Source organism: Thrips palmi, unplaced genomic scaffold, assembly GCF_012932325.1.
Source record: "Thrips palmi isolate BJ-2018 unplaced genomic scaffold, TpBJ-2018v1 HiC_scaffold_19, whole genome shotgun sequence".
Taxonomy (NCBI): domain Eukaryota; kingdom Metazoa; phylum Arthropoda; class Insecta; order Thysanoptera; family Thripidae; genus Thrips; species Thrips palmi.
In genome coordinates, this window is record NW_023144628.1 from 2778150 (window position 1) to 2799078 (window position 20929).

Sequence of the window (20929 nt, forward strand, 5' to 3'; positions counted from 1 at the left end):
CGTGTGGGCGGGGCGAAGCGGCGGGGCGGGGTAACCCGTGGTCAGTAGGTCGAGCAGCCCCGGGGGCAACCGGTAGCTCCGCGGCCCACTGGAGGTGGCGAGGGCTTTCCGACGGCGATGCGAGCCTTCCACGCGAGCTCTCGACGAGCGGCGAAAGCGCGGCGCGTCATCGCGCACCCTGCCAGGCCCTGCCATTCTGCCGCATTCTGCATTCCAGATCCGCATCAACGCCACTTGCCTCGCGCCGCACGCCGCGATGCCGCACACCGCTGTCTCTCTCGCGCTCGCGGGCCGCTCCCTGTGTGTGAGGGAGAGACAGAGGCGAGACACGCCACCCGGGTGCTGCCGCGCTGCTCAAGGGTACGCTACTTTCTTCTTAATTTCACTTTCAGCGGTCCCATCCTCTTCGGCGCGACGCCAGACATGGAGCGCGACGCGAGACGCGCTGGAGCAGGCCGAGGCGGCCGGCAGGCTGGACGCCCTGGACGCCACGCCGGACGGCAGCGAGTCTCATTAGCGTGGCCAAGTACGACATCTCAATCGGCGAGACGAGACGCGCGCCACTCCGTGCCACTCCGTCCGCGGAGACGCGGCGTCCACCAGGAGAAACGACGACCCACTTCGGCCGCCGCCATACGACGCCCTCTCCGTCTCTCTCGCACCCCTGCGGGACGCCCCGCGAGTGCGAGAGGGACGGAGCGACGCAGCCCGCTGGATTTCCCCTCGCAGCCTCCAGATTAGCCACCGCGGGGATCGGCATCGCGGAGCGCGGCGCTCTTCCCGCCGCAGTGTCAATGCGCCGCGCCGGACGGCCGGAATCACCGCCAGTCATCATCGGAATTGCTCATTATCGTCACGCATCCTTCATCACCATTATCTTCATTGCTCATCAGCGTTATCGACATTTGTCATCATTAGCAGGGTTTATCACCATCCTCTACATTGCTCATTAATTTCGATGCTTATCATTGTCGATATAACTTGCTCATCATCATCATTATCGATAATGGTCATCATCATTATCGATATTGGCCACCATTATATTGCTCATCATTATCGATATTGCTCATTGTCATCACCCAGCACCATCATCCTCATTGCTCATCATTATCGATATTGCTCATCGTCATCACCCAGCACCATCATCGTCATTGCTCATCATCATCGTAACCGCTCATTATCATTGGCGCGCCGCGTGGCCGTCCGCCAGGCGGGGCACGGTGGGGCAGCCCGGCGTTGCGACAATCCCCCTGACGCTGGCCAATGCTGGCGCTGGCTGGCAAAGCCCCGAGGCCTCGCGTCGCGGCGCGTCGCCTCGCGGCTGATCTTGTTCAAGACGAGCCCATTGCCATGCCCGGCGCGCGCTGCGAGCCGCCCATCAAGGCTGCATCGACAAGCCGAGCCGCCGAGCCGCGTGCCGCCGCGGCGTGAACAGCGGCCACCCTTTGGCACAGCCATCCGAGGACAAGAAGAAAGCAAACACTGTTTGCAATACCAATTTCCCCTCCAGAGTCCTAAGATTTCAACCGGCTTTCAGGGGGGACGGACCTATCGTGCGCGTGAGTCGCGCTGTTTCAGCTTGGTCACTCAACAGCATCAAATTTTTCCACACAGGGGCTGAACGAGTGAGAGGGAGTGAGTGGCACAGATTACCCACCAAAATGCCCGCCTTGGCGCTCGGCCCGGCCGCCCGAAGGTGTCGACACATCCGGACCAAGTCGACCGGCTCCAGCATTATCCGCGCCTGGACCGGCCGGCCTGGCCGGGCAGCCAGCCCGACGGGGTCAAGTCAGTTCACCCGCACGGGGTGGCTGGACGGAGCTGGAGGATGATTGAACTGAGCTCTCTCGGACCACTACGAGGCGCCCGGCGAGTGCGAGAGAGACGGCGAGACGCCCAGCCGCCATCCTGCTGGTGGTGCTCGCTGCCCCAAACGTGTTCACTGTTAATTGCTCGGTCCGCCAGTGGCACGAACAACGAGGCTTTCACCGCGGGGAGCGCATCGCGGGGAGCGCCACACCTCGTATGCCAATCCCGAAACTCTTTTTGCCCGTCGAAAGTGAATACGAATGTCGCGGCGTGGCAGCGGCGCCGGCGGCGCTGACACATTGCGTTACGAGCGGTGCGCGTCGTTCAAGGATCGGCGCGCGTCCCAGGGGGCTGACTCTGTCTCTCTCGCACTCGCGTGGCGTCGCGGTGGGGTGCGAGAGAGACAGAGCGACTGGGGCTGCCGGACAGGCAGCAAGTGCCACGTGACGGCGGCGGGCACGGCGGGCCGCGGGGCGGGGACACTTTTTATCGCCGCCCCTCCACGTTACGCAGCGCCAAAACGGGAAGGGGCAACGCAGCAACGCAGCGGCCCAGCGGCCCTGCACCCAGTGACCCCCCCGCCGGCGACACACGCACACAGACACATACACCGTCCCGAGGGCCGCCACCGCCGCCGGCCGGCCGGGCCGCACCGCGCACGCACCGCGCACGCAGCCGACAAATTGCAACACGAATCGCCCCAGACCAGGATCACCGCAAAGAATGTCGAAACATTCCACAAACGGTCAGCAGCACCGCGCCAGCCTGCCTCACGCGCCGCGGCCCGGCCCGGCCGCCGACAGCCGGCCGCCCCCTCCAAGGCCCTCGGCGTCGTCGCGATGGATTATGTCACGGGGGCCACCGCGACGACGATGACGGCGCGGGCCGCCAGCGTCGGCGACGTCGAGCAGGTCGTCGGCGACGTCCTCCCGCTCAACGAGCACGTCGGCGTCGTCCACCTCAAGCACGTCGGCGTCCGCCACCCCGATGAAAGTCGTCGGCCACTCCGCTCGCCGCTTTGCCGCCGCACCAAGGGCCGCGGTGCGCGGTGCGCGGGGAGGCGCCCCGCGGTGAGCATAGTGGCCGGCCGCCCCTCGAGCAGCGCTCTCTGTCGCACCCTCGCGAGACGCCGCGTGGGGCGAGAGAGACAGCGGGACGAAAGCGCAGTCCGGAACCGCGGGCATGCGCGGACCGCTTCCGCATGCTAATGTGATCCGCGGCAGTTGGGCCCTCGGCAGCCCTCGGCGAGACGAGCAGTTTAATTGCGGCGGAGATAGCGAGGTGCACTGCAAGGGCGCTTCCGAGCGGGCTTCATCGCGCTGTCTCTCTCGCGCTCGCGGGGCGTGGTGGCGAGAGAGAGAGAGACGGAGCGACGAAAAGCACTGGCGTCCGGAATCAGCGAACAGAACAGCGCACGGTCCGCGGAGTGCCGCGGAGGCGCCGCGCCTCGCCTCGCCCATGCCGCCGCCGCACCGCTTCGCGACCGCGACGCGCGCCGGCGGACCGACGCTGTCTCTCTCGCACCCCTCCGGACCGCCCCACGAGTGCGAGAAAGACGGAGCGACCAGAGCGCGTTTCGGAATCACTCTGCCGGTCCTGGAATGGACGGCAGACGCGCCGCCGCCGCCGACGTGCCAAAGCAAGCCGTGCTCCTGCATCGGAACGCAACGCGCCGCCTAACGAGGCAACGCCCCCGCCCCGCCCCGCCCCGCCCCAGTCACCGTTACGTTCGATTCGACGGGCGTGTGTGAGTGATACCCGCGTGTGTTGGTGTGTTCCACCGCGTGTTCCACTTGACGCAACGTGGCACCGCCACACACACGTACACACACGCACACACCGGGGCACGTGTCGTCGCTTCCCCGGCAAAAAGCGCTCCAAATTGATTCATTTCCCCGGGAGGCGCCTGGGCCGTCCAAACCGCCGCGGCCGCCCACGGACAGACGTCACTCGCTAACGATACGGCCGCGCGAGCGAGGCGCCAGGCGTCAACGGCCAGGCCGCCGATCGGCCGGAAGTGGAGCCGGAAATGAGGACGCCACTACAATGGCCGCGACAATGGCGGGGAAGACGACGCCGTGCTTGGACGGCGGCAGCGAGCGCGCGTCGCTCTGTCTCTGTCGCACTCACGGGGCGCTCCGGAAGGGTGCGACAGAGACAGAGGCTGGGACGAACCACTGTGTCGGCTGCGAGCGCGTGGTCTAGCCCTTAATGGTAATGCGGCGTAGGCTAGCCCGCCGCGCTGCGCTGGTCGGCGGGGCGGCCCGCCCTGAGTCCCGCAGGCGGCTGCTGCACTTCGGGGACCTGGACACGTTTCGGGCGCTAGATGACTTAAAACGGACCTATATCCGGTCGGCGGTCGGTCCAGCTGGCCTCCATCTCCATGCCGAGTTACTCCACTGAGTCTCGTCGATCTGTCTCTCTCGCACCCGAAGGGACCGCCCAATGAGCGCGAGAGAGACAGCGGCGAGGCCTGCAGCCTCCTCCTCGGCTGACACAATGCCGCCGGCCACTCACACGGCAAACACGGTTATGCAAAGGGCCGCACTGCCATAGTGCTCATCACCACACCGCAGCGCGCGCATTACGTGCACCGTAAAAAGAGGGGGGGGGCGGGCGGCCGGCCGGCGGCGGGATTCGAACCCGCGGCGCCAACCACTTTCCCGCGCGCGATAGCCAGTGCGCGAGCGAACAAGCGAGCGTTGTCCGGAAGAGTCGCGTGCGTGGACTTGCTTCCTTCCCGATGCAGCGACGACTTGTCCAGGGTCGCCGGCAACAATGGCCGAGGACGCGGACCGAGGCGGGGACGGCCGGACAGCCGGCAGCCGCCCGTCTCATTATCGGAACCTCATTGGCTCCTCGCTGGTTCCGTCCGGCGAACGACGCGACGCACGGACGCACGCCGGGACGCCGCGGGGGACCCACTCTCCCTCTCTCTCTCACTCATGGAGACTCCCGTAGGAGTGCGAGAGAGATGGACCGACGGCCGCACTGCGTGGCATCACTCTGCGCAGCGTCCCTGTAGCCAGATGCTCTGTCTCTCCCGCACTCCCGCGGGACGCCCCACGAGTGCGAGAGAGACAGCGGCGAACACTGCTTGGAATCAGCCGGCAGCAGCCGTCCCGTTGCGCGGCGCGCGGCCCGCCGTCACCCTCGTCGTGGATATTCTGTCTGGACACATTCCTCGCGCGGCGACAGCCTCATTTGTCCCGGTCCTGGAGCACCCCGTCAAGTTCGGATTCCAGCTAGAGTGGCGCCAAGCCGGCAAGCCGTCGCCATCAACACAAACCGCTCGGCGCCGGCGGTGGTTGAACCCGCGGCGGCAGACTGAGGGTCGAGTGCGATACCGCTGGCAGCGCTGCCAGGCGCACTGCACCGCGCACTGCATCGCGCGGCCTTGGCGGCCGAAAAGCCACCGCCACCACTTTCGCCGAGCATGCGTTGGTCTGTTGGCCAGCAGACTGATTCAGAGAGTCGTTTTCGTCGCTCTGTCTCTCTCGTCTTCACGGGCATGCCGTGTAGGTGCGAGAGAGATAGACGACTCTCTGAATCAGTTTGCTGGTCCGCGCCCCGCCAGCGGCAGCAGGTGCGGGCCGCCGGCGGCCTCCCAACAACAGTGCTTCCGTCTCTCTCGCACTCCAAGCGGCGCCCCGCGAGTGCGAGAGAGACAGGGAGGCAGCGCGGTGTGATTGACCACGGAGATGGCCTTATGCGCGGAGCCGCAGGACTCCGCCACTTTCGCCACGTGCTGCGCTGTCCGGCCATCGGCATGCTGACCTTCGACCGGCGCGGCCGGCTGCAGTGTCGTCGTCTCTCTGGCGACGCACCGCGATCCACGCCGTCGTCCATCCTCCCAGCCGGCCACATTCCCAGCAGTGGTCTCGACGCCCCGCCTCTCTCGCACTCCCACAGTGGGCCAGAAGACCGGCGCAGCGGCCAAAACTCTAGACGCGTTTTGAGCTCCAGAGTCGCTAAACAGCACTCGAACCGAACGTGTGACCCCACCAATGGATTGCTCGTTCGGAGAGCAATCCATTGGTGGGGTCACACGAAAGTTTCGAGTCGTATTCAGCGACTCTGGAGCTCAAAACGCGTCTAGAGTTTTGGCCGCTGCGCCGGTCTGCTGGCCCACTGTGCGTCCCGCGGGGGCGCGAGAGAGACACACTGTTCGGAATCGGCGTCTGCAGGTGGCGGCGTCCCGAGCAGGCAGGCGGCCGAGCAGACCGAGCAGGCAGCCACAGCGCGTCGGCGGGCGGGAAGTGGGCCAGCCGAGAGAGCAGCGCCAAATTTGATAAAAGAAAAGAAAAGGCTTGCGGCTGGCCGGCCTGGCCACTTGGCACGGGGAATGCATCTTCTCTGCGTTCGCGTTGCCACACGCCAGGCAAGGCCGGCCGAGAACGCTAACGCCGCGGCCACTCGGCGCCCCTACAATGCGAAACGCGCAGCGCGCAGCTTCCGCCCCGCGGGACACATTCTCTGGCTTTAAAACGTCCAGAAGCGCCACAGTCGACGAACAAAAGGCCATTCCACGGAATAACAAAATTAGCAGAAAAATAAAAGAAAACGTTAAAAAAAGAGAAGTCACACTAGCATGCAAAGATAAAATCTTCAAATGGACAGGCACAACAGGAAGAAAATGGCAAAACGACTACTACACACCACACACACTCACACACCACACACAGATACGCGGCACGTAAGGTGCCCTACACACACGACCAACACATGGGCGAAATACATCAAGCTCGATGGTGGTGATGATGGTGATGGTGTGGGTGATGCGTAAAACAAACTCGTGCAAAACCGCGGCCAATAAAAAAAAAGATGAAAAATAAATAAAAAGTCAAACTCGACTCCCTCACCTCCTTTTTCATGTTTTATTTGGTTGTTGCCGCCGTCGCCGTCGAACAGTCATCCACTCCACCCTAACTACCTTATAGCAGTCAGCACCGGACTAGAGGCCTCCAAAAGTCTGCCGGGAATGAACAAGAAATTGGTGTTATTAAGAGAACAAAAAACAAGCAACGACGACGTGGGACCGGGCCAGGCGCCGCGCTGGCCTGGGGGGCCAATACACACACGCTTGAGCCGACCACTTTGAAACAGCATTTACACACAGCCGTCAGAGGATACAAAGGCATCGAAGTCGACAATGCAGTGCAGGCCCAGCAGGACACGTAGTTGGCCAACCAGAGGGCGCGCAATGGGCACGGGGTGCCCTGGCCGAGGCCAAGGCCCTGCACCCATTCGCCCGCATGCGTCCTGACGCAAACCCGCGGCGCGGCGAGGCAAGGCGAGGCGGCGACCCACAGCCCGTGGCCGCGCCCCGGGCCGCCGGGGAGGTTCGCGTTGACGGTGGCCGTCGAGGAGGCGCGAACGCCGCAGAGGCGCCCAAACAAGCCAGCCGCCGGCAAACGCAACGGGCTGGCGGGCGGGCGGGCGTCGCCGAGTGTGAGGACGCAGTTTGGCAACCCGACAGCGCAACGCGGTGGCAATCCACACGCGTGCTCAATCATGGCACTGCAGGAACACGGCCATCGCCACCATTATCACCATCATCATTATCACCATCACCAGGCCGCGCTGCCGCGATCGGCGGGGGAGATTGCGGCCCCGCGCCGCGCCGCGCTGAGCGCACCGGGGCGAGGAGCAGGCTGCACCCCCACCGGCACAACGACGCGCGGCGCCTCGTCCCGTTCACCAGGCCGCTCCCCGTCTCTCTCGCACCCCGCGGGGCGCCCAGCGAGCGCGAGAGAGACGGGAGAGCGACTGCTGGGCACGGCCTGCAGAGGGCGTCCCGTTCTAACGCGATCACTCAGCAAGGCAAAGCGGCGGGTAATTATCCGCGGCAACAACTGTAAACCCGATAACCTACATGACGCGGTGGGTGACGACACCGCGGAGGCCGGGCAGGCCGGGCAGGCCGGCCAGGGCAAGGAGGGCGCCTCAACCTCCCCGACGACATTCCAGCGCCGTGCCAGCGGCCGGCCGGAGCGTCGGGAGCGTCCACGTCGACGGCGGCGGCGGCCAACTGCGGGCAGAGGCGCGCCGAGGCGTCCCCCGGGTAAGTGGGTTAGCCCGCCTCGCCGCCAAAACGACGCGACAGGCCACGGTGCACACCGAAAAAAAAAAATGATTAAAAAGTAATGAAACGGCTTGCCCTCCTGTTTCAAAACAAATCATGTCGGGTCGAGCCTCTCCGCAGACTCTACTAGAAGGCGAAATGAGATTGACCTTTCACCCCGCAGGGTCAGCGGCACCGCGGCCACGCTCGGCTGGCGTCCAGCGGGCCAGCCAGAGAGTCCGAGAAGTGCCGCCTGTCTCTCTCGCACTCACGCGGCGACCCAACGACGAAGCTGCCACTGTTCGGAATCAGTCCGCGAGGCAGGGCAGGGCAGGGCACCCCGGCCGGACAGCTCAATGTCGCGTCGCTCGCGGGGCGCGGGGCGGGCGCGGGGCTCCGCGGTGGTCCGAGGCGACCACAGGCAGCCACAGGCCACAGGCACGGCGATCATCCCACCGCGGTCGACCGCCTATTTATATGTGGGAGCCTTCAGCGGCCGTGACTGACAGCGCCTCGTACAGTGTGCTGCCACACTCACGGCCGGTTTCAGTCTTATCTTTTTTCGGCAGCCCCGCTGTTTTTTCGCACTTTTCTCTTTTTAGATTCGAGCGATGGGGAGAGAGTTCCGCGGGAGTTCCTGCGCGGCCGCGGCCGCGGCCCCGGCGGCGGCCGGGCCCTGACACTGACTGCTCTCCGCGCTGCCGGGGGTCTCGACGGCCTGGGTCAATGTCGCCGTCGAACCGGACGCCGGCATCCGCGTGCACTTCCGCGCGGCGCGGCGGCGGCGCCTGCAGCGGGACGCCGTCGGGGAGCTCGGCGGGGGGCTCCAGTGGCAGTGCCACCGCCGGCAGCACCGCCCGGGGCGTGGGAGAGGCAACGGTGATGGGAAACAGACACACCGGCCGACGCATTGCCACACTGCGCGACCCCCGTGTCACTGTGTCACCCCAGGCGCCACGCCACCGCCACGCCACCGCGGCGCCGCCAAAATCCGCCACCCGGCGCGAAAGAGCGGCCGGCGCGCGGCCATTGTCCGGGCGGCGGTTCAAAACGCAACTTGTTACAACAACACGTCATTAGGGCGACGACGGCAGCGCCACGGCGGCAGCCACGCCAATCACGACTCGCCGGCACTACATTTTTTTTTGTCGGCTCCTCCGCTCGTTTCTCAGCAGGTCGATTCCGAAACGGCGCTTTCCTCGCACTCGCGGGCCGTACCGTCGCGGTGCGAGGGTGACGGAGCGACGAGAGCAGAGTTCGGAGCCAGCACACTGCAACAAGCATCCCATGCCATCGGCGGGTTGAGTGAGTGCGTGCCCGGCAGCCGGGCGCACCGCGCAGTGCCGTGACACGCACCGTCCGGGCTGCCCCACATCGCCACCACGCCCTGCACCGTCACGCCCCGCGCGAGGAAGCAGTGTAGCCACCCAAACACTTCCCTCCCGTCTCTCTCGCACCCCTGTGTGCCCCTGGGGCGTCCCGCGGGTGTGCGAGAGAGACAGAGCACTGTTCGGAACCGGCTCGGCGCGTTATTCCGCCTCACGCCCCCGCGGCCCGCGGCGCCAAGCCGAAACGCTCTTTATGTCACTTTCGATCCGACCGGTGAAAACAAACCCGGACGAGAGAGGGAGAGACAGAGTCCGACAGCAAGGCCGCAAGGCCGGCCGGGCCCCGAAATCTCTGCTGCTCATCCTCCTCGTCAGCTAATTAGTCCACCCGACACGCGGAACGAACGGCACGGCACACCACCGCAAGGGAGGCCCTCGTTCGACACCCTTCGCGGCGCGGAACATTTTTCAAACAAGGCGCAGCTCTCCCGCGCCGCGTACAGTCGCGCACGACACGCACTTTCACTGCCGCCCACTACAGTGCACCGCCATACGGCTCCGTTGGCGGCGCGGCGGCGGTGACAGCGCGCTCCACACGCGTGTCGTGTGTCGGTGCCGTCGGTGCCGTCGGTGCGCACGTACCCGCCTCGCAAAACGACCAGAAAGTGACCGCGCGGCGCGCCACTCGGCGGCGCTGCAACGCGAACACGCCCGCGGGGTGCGCGGCCAAGCGCGGCAGGTGCAAAGCGCGCCGTCAAACTCGTCCCGTCGGCGGGGCGGTCACTCGCTGGCCATTCCGAACGGCTGTCACAACGGGAGCCGTGATCGCCGCCTTCCAACAAAGCTCTCCGCGATGTGGGTCTCGACGGACTCCCCGGCGACGGTGCGCGGCGCGCGGCTCGCAAAACGCCAAGAGCACCTCGCCGTCAGCACGCAGTGAACTGGAGGCGACCGGTTCGGTTGAGGGGCTGTAAGAAAGCCAGCGCTGAAGACGCTTTTAGCTAAGACAGCCCTAAAAACAGGGGACTCACTGTTAAAAGCGAGGCCGAACGTGGCGCTGCTTTTACAGTGCGCTGGCAGCGAGAGGGCTCCGTTTTACCAGTGCCTCGCGAATTATGGCGCCCAGGCCCCTTGGAGACCGCAGTCGCAGAGGTAACAGCATGCTGCAGCACCCCCGTGCCATCCTCGCCAAGGACGCGCTCGCCGTGCCGCCGTCCCCGTCACTGCCCTGTCCGCACGCCGCCACGCGGGGCGCCGCGGCACCGCGAGGAGGAGAAGAGAGCCGCCCGCTACAAAAACCACATATGGCTGGCAAACTAGCACAGCGACAACGTGCTAAAAAGCCTCGCCGCTGATGCAACCCTAATGACATGCCGAGTCGAATAAAGCCGCGTGGCGGGGAGGGAGGGGAGGGGAGGGGAGGGGAGGGGAGGGGAGGGGCGTCGGCCCGCCGCGGCCACACGCGGGGGGCAGGAAGGAAGGGGAGGGGGCGGAAGGGCGTAAGGGCGCCGCCAAGGTGTGAAACGGGCGTTCGGGACTCGAAAACGAATCGCCCAGCTCTCGCAGTTGATTCCTCACCTCCGCGTTTCAAGTGCGGAGTTTCTCCACGGTGAGCTCTGACTGGGCCAGCTGTCACGCCAGCCGAAGTGGAATCCAAGTACGCTTGAAATGTACGTGCCTCACAGGTCGTCAGTGGCTAAAGACCAGACTGGCCTACGCGGTGATTGAGGAGGTGTACATAGAGCACTCGCGTTGCGTCCGCGGCGTCCGCGTCAGGTCCAGGCGCGGGGCGGCACGGCATGGCGTCCCCAAACACCGCGCCTTGCACAACGCCGAGTCAGCACGCATTGCAGCGTCCGTGTTGTCAGAGCGCAGAGCTCGTCAGCCGGACCCTTCCTAACGACGCCTGTTTTTCCCGTGCACTATTTGGCCACGTTTGTGGTGGACGAGCTAGCCTGGCGCCGGGCGGGCCGCGGCGCCGAGCCACGCCAACGGGACCCTGATCCCCGACGTTCCCATGCCGCTCACCGTCCGCGGGTCCGCGAGGGAATAGGGACTCTGCTGGCCCCGCTTGGCGCCCCGCTTTGCGCAAGCGGTTTCGTACACGGAAGACTGCCGATAATGCAGCAGGACTGTGTGGGATTACAGCCCATTCCCTCCGACGCCTCCGCGCAGTGCCTCCTTAACTCCAGGTGTCTGCGTCTCGGACACGGCCAGCGCCCCCACAACTTAGTTGGGAAACAGAATCGAATTTTAACACATTTATTGGTTTGACCCAAACTTTTAGTCATGATCGTGACTCTTTCATTCTCGGTGCGCGCTCCTAGCCGCGTCTCTCTCATGGGCTGCGGACCAGGCCGGCCAGGCCCGCATGGAGGACTAGAAGCCCGCGACAGCCTTCGAATTATAATGCATCGCGAGGCCGCCGAGGCCAGCGGCTCTCCACAAATCCCGCGCCATTTACCATACCGCGCCGCGACGGCCCGGCCAGCCCCACTGCGTTCGCAGAAAACCCGACACACTGGCAAACTCGCTGTTTCTTTCATTCGCAGAAGTCAGACGCGGCGCGCAACAAAAATAATGATAATGATAAAAAAAGAGAACGGGAACAAAAAACAATTTCGTCAACAAAGTCGCGCGTCCCCTGCAATCCGCGCGGCGCGCGGTTCCGAGCTTCGCAGCCCCGCCCCGCCCCGCCCCGCCCCGCCTGGATCGGCCCGTCGAGGCGCCAGGGGAGGGGGCAGGGGGAAGGGGAGGCAGGGCGCTGACCCATATAATGTCCGGATCCTCGCGACGGCAGCACCGAGCACCGCCGAGGCGCCCAAGCCGTGTTCATTCATGGCGGCGGAAAGGGCGGAAACCTCAACGCAAGAGCGGCCCGCTCGCCCGCAGCCAATGAGAGTCGCTCTCGTCGCTCTGTCTCTCTCGCACCGATGCGGGACGGCCCATGGGTGCGAGAGAGACAGGACCCACTCTCAGAATGGGTCTGCGGCTCCGCGCTCCGCGATTGGACTTTCGCGCCATAAAGCCATTAAAATCGGACACACCGAACCGCGCGGCCGGCGGCCGGTCGCTCGCTGGACACTACACTGGCGAACCAGCGGGCCCCAGAGCGGGGCACAGGTGCATTGCCTCCACGTGGCGAGACCAGTGTCCGCGACAGTGCTGCCACGGGGACCGACGGGGACGCATTGCAAGAGGGCAAAATGAATGGCGAACGCCCCAGCAATCTAGCGCAGTCATTGTCATTGTACTCAAAGTCGAAGTCACAGTGTGGGGCCGTCCCTAGACGCCATTGGCTGCCGCGCACTGCCGCGCCAGTTCCCTGCCACGGAAACGGGGCAACCGCTGACTAACACAAGAAAGGATGACGGAACCGATGCAGCGCTGCGGGGCGCCGCGTCACCGCTTGGCTGCTCCTCGCTTCCTAGGCCCGCCAGCCCCGCCTAGGAACGCCGCGTCCTGTTAGGCCCCGCCGGCCCGCCTCCCCCGCGGGGGCTCGTTCGTGTTGGGCACCGCGCGGCACCGCGCGGCACCGCCCAAACCGGGTACCGCTGCGGGGGCAAATAACGACGAGCTAAACACTGAACTCACGCAAAAACAGGAAAAAACAAGATGGCGCTGCCTTGCCGGGCTCATAAACTTAACGGGTCACCACTTGAGCACCTCCGCGGCGGGGGGCGGCGGGGGCGGCGGGGGCGGCGACAACGCGAGGCGGACAGTGCGTGCTTTCACTTTCAGTGCAGCAGGTCAAAGGGGAAAGGGCGGCGAAGGGCGGGCAGACGACACTAACAAGCACAGCACGGCGCGGCACCCCGACTTACTTTGTTGTTGTTTTTTCTCCTCCCCAGGAACGCACACGCACTCGGCCGATGCGTCGCTCCCTCGTTCACGGTGAAGGGCTGACCTTCACCCGGGGCAAGGTAAAAGCAGAGGAGCAGCGGGCCGCAAGGAAACGGGGTCACGAATACCGAGACGACCGGGCGGGGCGGGGCGGGGCGGGGCGGGCGGGGCGGGGCGGAGCGGGCAGGGCGCTCCACCGGTCTGACCGCGCCTCGGTCGGCCCCGCCGGAGAGAGGGGCGAGGCGGGCGAGGCGGGCGAGGCGGGCGAGGCGGGCGAAGGTATAAACCCACATAACATAAGAAAAGGGAAAACGGCGAGTCGGGCCACTACGCCCTTAAAGCGATCCGCGCCTCGCGTACTCGCGTGACGGGGCGGGGCGGGGCGGGGCGGGGCGGGGCGGGGCGGGCGGAAGTGCGTCGCGGACAGGACGGGCATGGCTGGCGGCGGGTACAACAAAAAGACAACAACACGATTTGCAGCCAATTTTCTACCACCGTGTTTGGCGAGCAGGAGACCGACGAGCCACCCCGCCCCGCCCCGCCCCGCCGCCCCTACACGCCGCAAATTACATGCCGCCGGCACGCCGAGGAGGCAGTGACCCAGTGAGCCGGGGGGGGGGGGCGGGGCGGGGCGGGGCGGCTCAGCTGGCAGGATGAGGATGGAACGCTACCTGGGACATGGTCCTGGGACGCGGCGTGGCGCCGCTATCGCCAACGGAGCCGAGGCGCCGGAAAAACGGGTCGCGAGAACCACATTTCAGTTGTCATCTATGTTTTTAGACACTTTTGTTGGAAATATTTTTTGCTCGTGGCGCTTTTTTCGTGATTCCCATCTACTTCAATTTTCAAACAAGAAAATCTCATTTTTCTCTGGCTGACACGATCAGCTAGCACTAATTGCACAGGTTTTTGTTTTCGATTTTCTCACAGTACGTTTTTGCAGTGGGTCGAATTTCGACTAAACCCAGGGCTATTCATACTCCCCGCGTCGCTGCACGCGTCTTTCTGTTGTTTTTTGGCGCGAAAACAAAAGCAGCCAATCAGTGGCGGCGAGAGTTCCGCCGCGGAGCGCGAGGGTGGGGGTGGGGGGCTTGCTTGACAAGGCCTAAGCCGCTTAGTAGCGCGACGGCCAACAGGTCAACTAATCTCGCGCCGCCCCGCGCCGCCCCGCGCGCCAGCGTGTCCGACAAAGAGCGTAAACCAGGCTCAGCGTCTCTCATTCACGGGCCGCGCTCTTCCATTTTTCGTGTTATTTTGAGCGGGCAGCGCTTCTTGACACAATCAGACGCCCTTTGTCAGCGAGTGCGGTCCGAGCGGTCCGAGCCGAGCAGGCCGGTTGCCAAAGCCCGGCCGGGCCATGCACCGCCGCCTTCCTGTTCTGGTTGCAGAACCGTCTTTGGATCGGATCGCCGCCAACAACCCACTTCCCCGGTTATTGCAGCCTGCGGCGGCCGGCCAGCGCCCTCGCCCGGAATCAGAAGCAAATGAGTGGCGCAACGCGCGGAGCCGCGGAGGCCAGGACGGCCGCTCCGCTGCACTGGGGGTCCAAAGACACGCCGATGGCGGGCGATGGCCGATGGCGTCCGAGGCACCGTCTAGCCGATCTAGCCTGGGAAAACGAAAGCGGGCATTCGAAGCGCCCAGCCGGCCGAGCCACTGCCATGCCACTGCCAGCTCCAAGCCACCGCCACTTTGGCGGCAGAAGCTGCGCAGCCGCGGATTAATCTTCATCTCAGCCGACACTCTCTGCGCCACTCTAGAGCTTTTGACAGTGTGCCGCTGTCGCGAGAACCACCATGCTTCTTAGAGAAATAAAACCAAAATGCTGAGCGGACTTGGTCGTCGAGCTTGGAGGACGCATGACAAATATGACTCCAGTTTCAGCAGACAGCCGTGAATGCGGATCAAGCTTCCAGGTCTCATTAGCATTCGCACCAGTTTTCTTGCTAATCGTTGTCTGTGAAAAATAAGACTAGTTTGTCAAAAAAAATAGCTATTCATAACACTGCCGCAAGCGTTTTTTATTTGAAGGGAGATTTTTTTTTCGGTTTAAAGGCAGCGTGGTTTGCTGACGGTCCCTCCTGGATGCACCTTGTGTACCTGTGGCTGGCCAGCGAGGTGGTCCATAGGGAGGTGGGGGATGCTGGAAGCGGGGGCGGGGGGGGGGGGGAGCGGGGGGGGGGCACAGCTCGGACGGGAGGCCTTTATTCCCAGACCATCCTTTTACCTGAGAGCCAGGTGGGATAGGCAGTCTAGGCCAGGCTGGGCAGGTGAGGCCGCTGGACGCGCGGCCACACTGCCAAGGCACTGCTCCAGGAGCTCCAGGACTCCAGGATGGAACGGATTACGCGCAGCCACAAAGGGGCGCCTTTCGCGACCAGCAGTCTCTCTCTCGCACCGCCGCGGGAAGCCCCATCAGTGAGAGAGACAGAGCGACGATAGTTCGGAACCAGATTGCCGGACCGCCGAGTCCGCCAAGCAGTGCCCGCGCCTTCCCAGCGGGGGGCAGGCAACGGCCCCCTCTACTTCACGACGCTCGTCCTGGAGTCCGAACGGTCCGAACGGGGAGAGAGGCGTCTGGGCTTAACCAGGGCGACACAGCAAAATAATTCGATTTTCCAGTGCACCGGCGCTCTGTCCTCGGCTGCCTAGGCCAGGGCCGCCAGGGCGATGGCACGGCCAGCGCAGTCCCGAGTCGTTACTACAGGGCGGGCATCGTCGGGCCGAACGGCCGAACAGTGTCTAGCATGGCCGCGCCGCGGGCCAGTCTCCCCGTTCCACTCGCACCCCACGGCCCCCACGGGTGCGAGAGAGACAGCGCGATGGGCGCTGGGAGGACCCTCCGCATTGTTGTGGGGCGTTGCGGCGGTCAAGGCTGAGCCTGGACCCTTCTCCGGCACACTCCTTCCGAGCGGGAGGTCTCTGCCCCTACTTGTCTTGTCTCTCTCTCTCATTCATGGGGCGTTCCTTGTGGTGCGAGAGAGACAGCCCGACGGGAGCCCCGCTCGGAATCAGCCTGGAGCGCCACCGAAGTGAGATATTCCCCCGGAGACGGACCCACTCCAGACCGAAATACGACTTCTCACTCTGCTGCCAAGAATTCACGGGTCAGCAGCAGCAGATCCTGCAGGTCTTTGACCTTCACACCTCTTCAGCCACACACACACGCACACATACTAACGCTCAAAAAAAAAGAGACATCGAAAAGAAAAGTATGTCAGGTCAGGATTCAGCAGGTCAGGCCAACCCGGCCATTATAAAGCCGGAGTCGTCGCACGGCTTGCACCCAGCACACACACACACACGAACATCACACATGTAAGCACACGTGTACGCGCACACACACACACACGCACAGACAGCCGGTCGGGCGCGGCCAAGGGCCAGGACGAGACGGGCACCTCGGATGGAGAGCAGGCATCCAAAGCGCGCAATCACGCGTAGACCAGGCCGTAGTCCAGGCCGTCGTCCGGGCCAGCCTCCGAGACTACCTGTAACGGTAACCTGCCGAGCCGCGCGCCTGGACGGGCCCCTGGACGTGCCCCGGGCCGCCGGGCCGCCAGGACGGCGGGGTCCTGGCCGGACTCCACGTATGGGTGGCTGGGGGCGACGCTGGGGGCGGGGCGGGGGGCGGGGCGGGGGCCAGTCCGACCGGCGGTGCAGCGCGGCGGTGCAGCAGGGTCAGCGGTGCCGCCGCCGCGATGCAGCACCAGACCGTCGACCCGGCCCGGCCCCGGTAAAGGACCCGAGGCCGCCGAGGGGTGCCCGTCGGCCCGCCAGGCTTGCCAGGATGACGAAGTGATTCCGGCGGACGGCGCCGCGACGCCGCGACGCCACGCGCGTCCGGCGTTCAAGTCTCCCGCCGTGGCTCGCCGTCGCGTCGCGGAGGTGGCGCGCCTCGCTCTGAAATACGACCCGGCCAGGTGTCGCCGCCGACAGGTGTCACGTCGTAAATCGCGGCAACGAGGCAACCCTTGAGGGCGAGACGAAACAAGGGCCGGGCCAATCAATGGCGAGGTGAGAGAGAGAGCCGTTGCGTACTGTTCCCGTCAGGCTTTCAAGCCTTCGTTCATTTTGTCGCCCCCCTGCGCGCGCGAGGAGCGCGTTGTGACGCAAACAACACAGATGCCCCACGCAGCACGTTTTGCCTGCGGACCACGGCAAGGTGCATTCCAACGACATTTCAGGGGTTTATTGACTAGCGACGAAACTTGGCGGCCGAGACCCTCTGGCCCAACGGTTCGTCGCTCTGTCCCTCTCGCGCCCTTCACGGACTGCCGCAAGAGTGCGACAAAGACAGAGCGACGGGTCCTTCCAGTCTAGCGCGGGCAGACGAAGCAGAGCGAGAAGAAGCCGGCCCGTTGCCTTGACGACGACAGGCGGTCGCCGCGCCACTGCAAGTGCGTGCGGAGTGCAGACGAAACGACGAGACCTGCGAACGGCAGACACGAGTTGAACTCACCTGTTAGATCAAGTAGCGTGAAAGTGACCGGGACGGCCGCCCGCGCCGCAGTAATCCACCAACAGGGCACGCACACACACTCACAAACAAGACGCTCTTGTCCTGGGTCACACACACACACACACACGCCCACTCACACACTCGCGGACGGGGTGGCGCACTCCTTGCCGGCGGTGGGGCTTTTCTTTTCCAGGCAGGAATCCGCCGGGGAATGGGGACAGCGTTCGCGACACTCGTTCGGCTGGTCCGGGCAAACCTCCGAAACAGGTTTGTCTGGCGTGGACGCGACGCGCGGCGACGCGCGGGCCGTGCCGGTGGTGTTGCTGCCTCGGCCGGCGTGCTGCCCGTGCTGGCTGGGTCGGCGCGACGCGAGGCTTCGGTGCCCGTGCTCGCGGCTCGGCTGCTGGCGAGCAAATGGTTTGGTTTGGTGGTGTGGTGGTGGTGCCGGGTGGTGCCGGGCCGGCCGGCCGCCGGTCGGGACGGGAGGACCGGGGAGCCAGCCAGCAGCCAGCCAGCAGCCAGCCAGCCGCAGGAGAGGTGGTGCGGGGGCTGGAGCGGCGCGGCGGCAGGTGGAACAGGGGAAAGGGGGCGGGATGCGCCGCGATCATTCGCTCGTCGTTATCGCCGCCGTCGTCGTCATCGTGGACCCTTTTCGGACAGATCCCGCCTCGGATTGAAAAGCTGTGCAATGTAGCGGGACCCGCACCGGACTGACTTGCCGCGCGCGCGTTATCTTTGTTATCGCTTTGTTGACTTCCAACTTCCAAGCAAGCCGGTCCGCCCGCCGGCATGCAGTGGCGGCGCCAGGGGAAGGGCATTTCACAGCCCCAGAGCATTTCCGCTGTCCAAGAGCATTTTCTTCTTGAAAGACAGACTTCGGCGTCGGAAGGTTATCGAGGCCGCTCGACCTGCAGTATCTGAACGCCATTCGACGTGCAGTTTTTCCCCCGTGGTTTTGCAGGGTGCCACTGAAGCTATACATACGCGATGCGTCGTATGCGACGTGCCGCAAATGGAGTGTCGCGGCGGATGCGTCCAGCGAGTTTGGACATACGGATACCAAGCCGCAGCCCCGCACCCCCGCGCCGGTCATTAGTATTGAGTGCGCCTCGCAGAGGGTTCAAGTACCCCCCGCGGACGGCGTTAAAACAAAGAGAACAGCCTTGGGCGCGGCGCTGATCGTGATAGTCGTGTGCTGAATGCGGCCCGATAACCGCCGCCAGCGAGCGGGCTTTGTCGCCGTCTCTTTCGCACTCGGGGGGCGGCCCGGGGGGGGGGGGGGGGGGGGAGTCAGTCAGCCGGCAGGGGGTTGCGCGGCCGCCTGCGAGCTCCGTGCTCCCCCGCGGCGGAGTCCGACACGGCGGCGGCCTTGGAGTGCTACAGTTCAGCTAGCGGCGGCCGGGCGCCGTACCGGGAGTTCCTCATGACGGGGACGTCGCGGAGCAGCGCGTGGCGCGGCGTGGCGGTAGGTGCACCCTGCCCGGAAGGCGTCGTCGTGGAGGCGAAGGACGTGCTGGCCGTGCCGCCGTGCCGCCGTGCCGTCTCGTTCCGAAGGGGCATGTCGACGCTCTGTCTCTCCCGCACTTTGCAGCGCCGCGTGGGCGTGCGAGAGAGACGGGGCGATCCTTCGGCACCCGGCGGCTGCCGGACCCTGCCGGATCCGGCGCGGCGCGGCGGTGCAGCAGGTTTGTCCCCAATGCTAACGGGTGTCGCCGTGTCGCGCGGCAGCCGCTTGTTGTTCGCCGCGACCTCCGCCTGAGATATGTACGAAATGAACTTTCGGTGGTGAGGGTGATGGCGATGACGTTGGCCTTTCCACGCCGCCGCAGCACTGGAAGGACTGGAAGTGCGCTGCTGGGTGCAGGCCGTTAGCATCACGCCCGGCCTGCAGAAACTGCAGCCAAGCGCGAATCGAGGGAAAGGGGGAGATGGAGGCAGTGCCAGAACGGTGTGGCTTCGCCCCGCCTCGCCCCGCTTCGCCCCCGCCCCTTTAGGCGCCTTTAGGCTCTTTCTGTCTCGTTTCCGTCGCTCACACACGTCAGCATGCATCGGTCCTCGCGGAAACGGCGGCGCACTTCGGCCGGCGGGCCTGAAGGCCTGACTGAAACACTGCACGAGAAACCAATAACCTACTGCGCGACAGCGCGCCCGTTTCCGCTCCCTGGCATCCTGCAGCTGGTGCCAACACACTCGGAAAAAAGGCGGGCAGGCGGCATGTTTTCGTCCGGGGGCGACGGGTTGGTGGCCCTCGCCGCCCTCGGCGTGCCTGCCCTGGTCCGCCCTGGCCCTGCGGCAGGCTGGCTGGTTCAAGGTGAGTCGAAGTGAGTACTGCGGGCCGCGGCGCCCCTAGTGCTTGCTGCAATGCTGCGACGCGTGTACGTGGGGATTGTCCGGCTGCAGCAGGGCCTTGTTGGCGCGGAGAATGCTGTGGCGAACGACGGGGTGCCAACGAGGTCCTGGACGCGGCCAGGACGCCACGACGCGCTGTCCGGTGTGGCCATTGGCCGCCGTCGGCCGCCATCGGCCATTGCGTCATTGTTATATCACGCGCCGCCTTGCTGCTGCTGCACCGAGCAGCGGGTGGCTCCACCGGCCGCGGAGGCCGTGGAGTCCTCGGAGACGAGGAGCGCCATTTTTTCTGCGTGCAGAGTCCCGACACCCACATGACTCCCTCCGCGCGAGCTCCACGGACAACCGAGACGCTGAGGCGCCTTCCACGGGCGCACTCCACTCCGGGAACTCAAATTAATTATCCCTCCGCCACTACGCTCGCTCGGCCCTTCGCTAATTCGCTTCCCCGAGAGCGCGAAAGTCGATCCGCCGTTCAGTGCGCTGGGTTTCCCTGGGTTTCCCCCGAAGGCTGAACGCGCCGGCCAGTGGCCTACAGTGGCGGGGGCTGCAGCCGTGCGCCGTCTCGCTCGCACACTGGACGCTGCCTCGCTGCCTCGCTGCCTCTGCTTACGTCAGGGGCGCGCCGGGGCTGCCTCGCGGCACCTCGCGGCCGCTGCACCCTCCCCGACGTCACCGCGACGTCACCGCCGGCCCTCAGCCTCGTCCCACTTTCCAGCGCCTTGTCCAGGGGGTTCCAGACTACAGATGGACGTCACACTGTCACAGTGGCGCGGCGGGCGGGGCTTATAATTGCCGAGTGGCCGCGGTGGGCGCGCAGACTCCCCGTAAGTACTAAGTTCACGCATGGTTCAAATAACTTCGCATGCAGCCGGAAAAGTGGCAATTGTCCGCGCTTCCTGGCCTTGCCACAAAAATTGGGGAAGAGTCACAAGATGCACTGATTACTGGATGTTGAGAGAGTGGCACTTTTCCAGCAGCAGGCAGGCTGAGGTAGGCCACCCTTTCGACAGCAGTGCACCGTGCGACTTTTTTCGCGCCCGTGAGGCAATGGCGCCGGGCAGTGGCAACGTC

At 65.0% G+C, this 20929-nt stretch overlaps 1 protein-coding gene across 2 annotated transcripts in view; it reads right to left on the reverse strand.

Moving 5' to 3' along the window:
- LOC117645911 (patched domain-containing protein 3) overlaps positions 1-17864 on the reverse strand; it is a 32076-nt gene extending 14212 nt beyond the window's left edge. The window contains exons 1-2 of one of the 2 annotated variants that reach the window (XM_034386463.1): positions 17507-17863; positions 6672-6781 (exon numbers count right to left, since the gene is read on the reverse strand). In XM_034386463.1, the coding sequence (XP_034242354.1) occupies positions 6672-6683 (12 nt within the window). In that variant the 5' untranslated portion in view covers positions 6684-6781; positions 17507-17863. Of the gene's footprint in view, positions 1-6671; positions 6782-17506 lie in introns of both variants that reach the window. The other variant, XM_034386464.1, reaches the window with a different exon arrangement.
- Positions 17865-20929: the final 3065 nt, after the last annotated feature.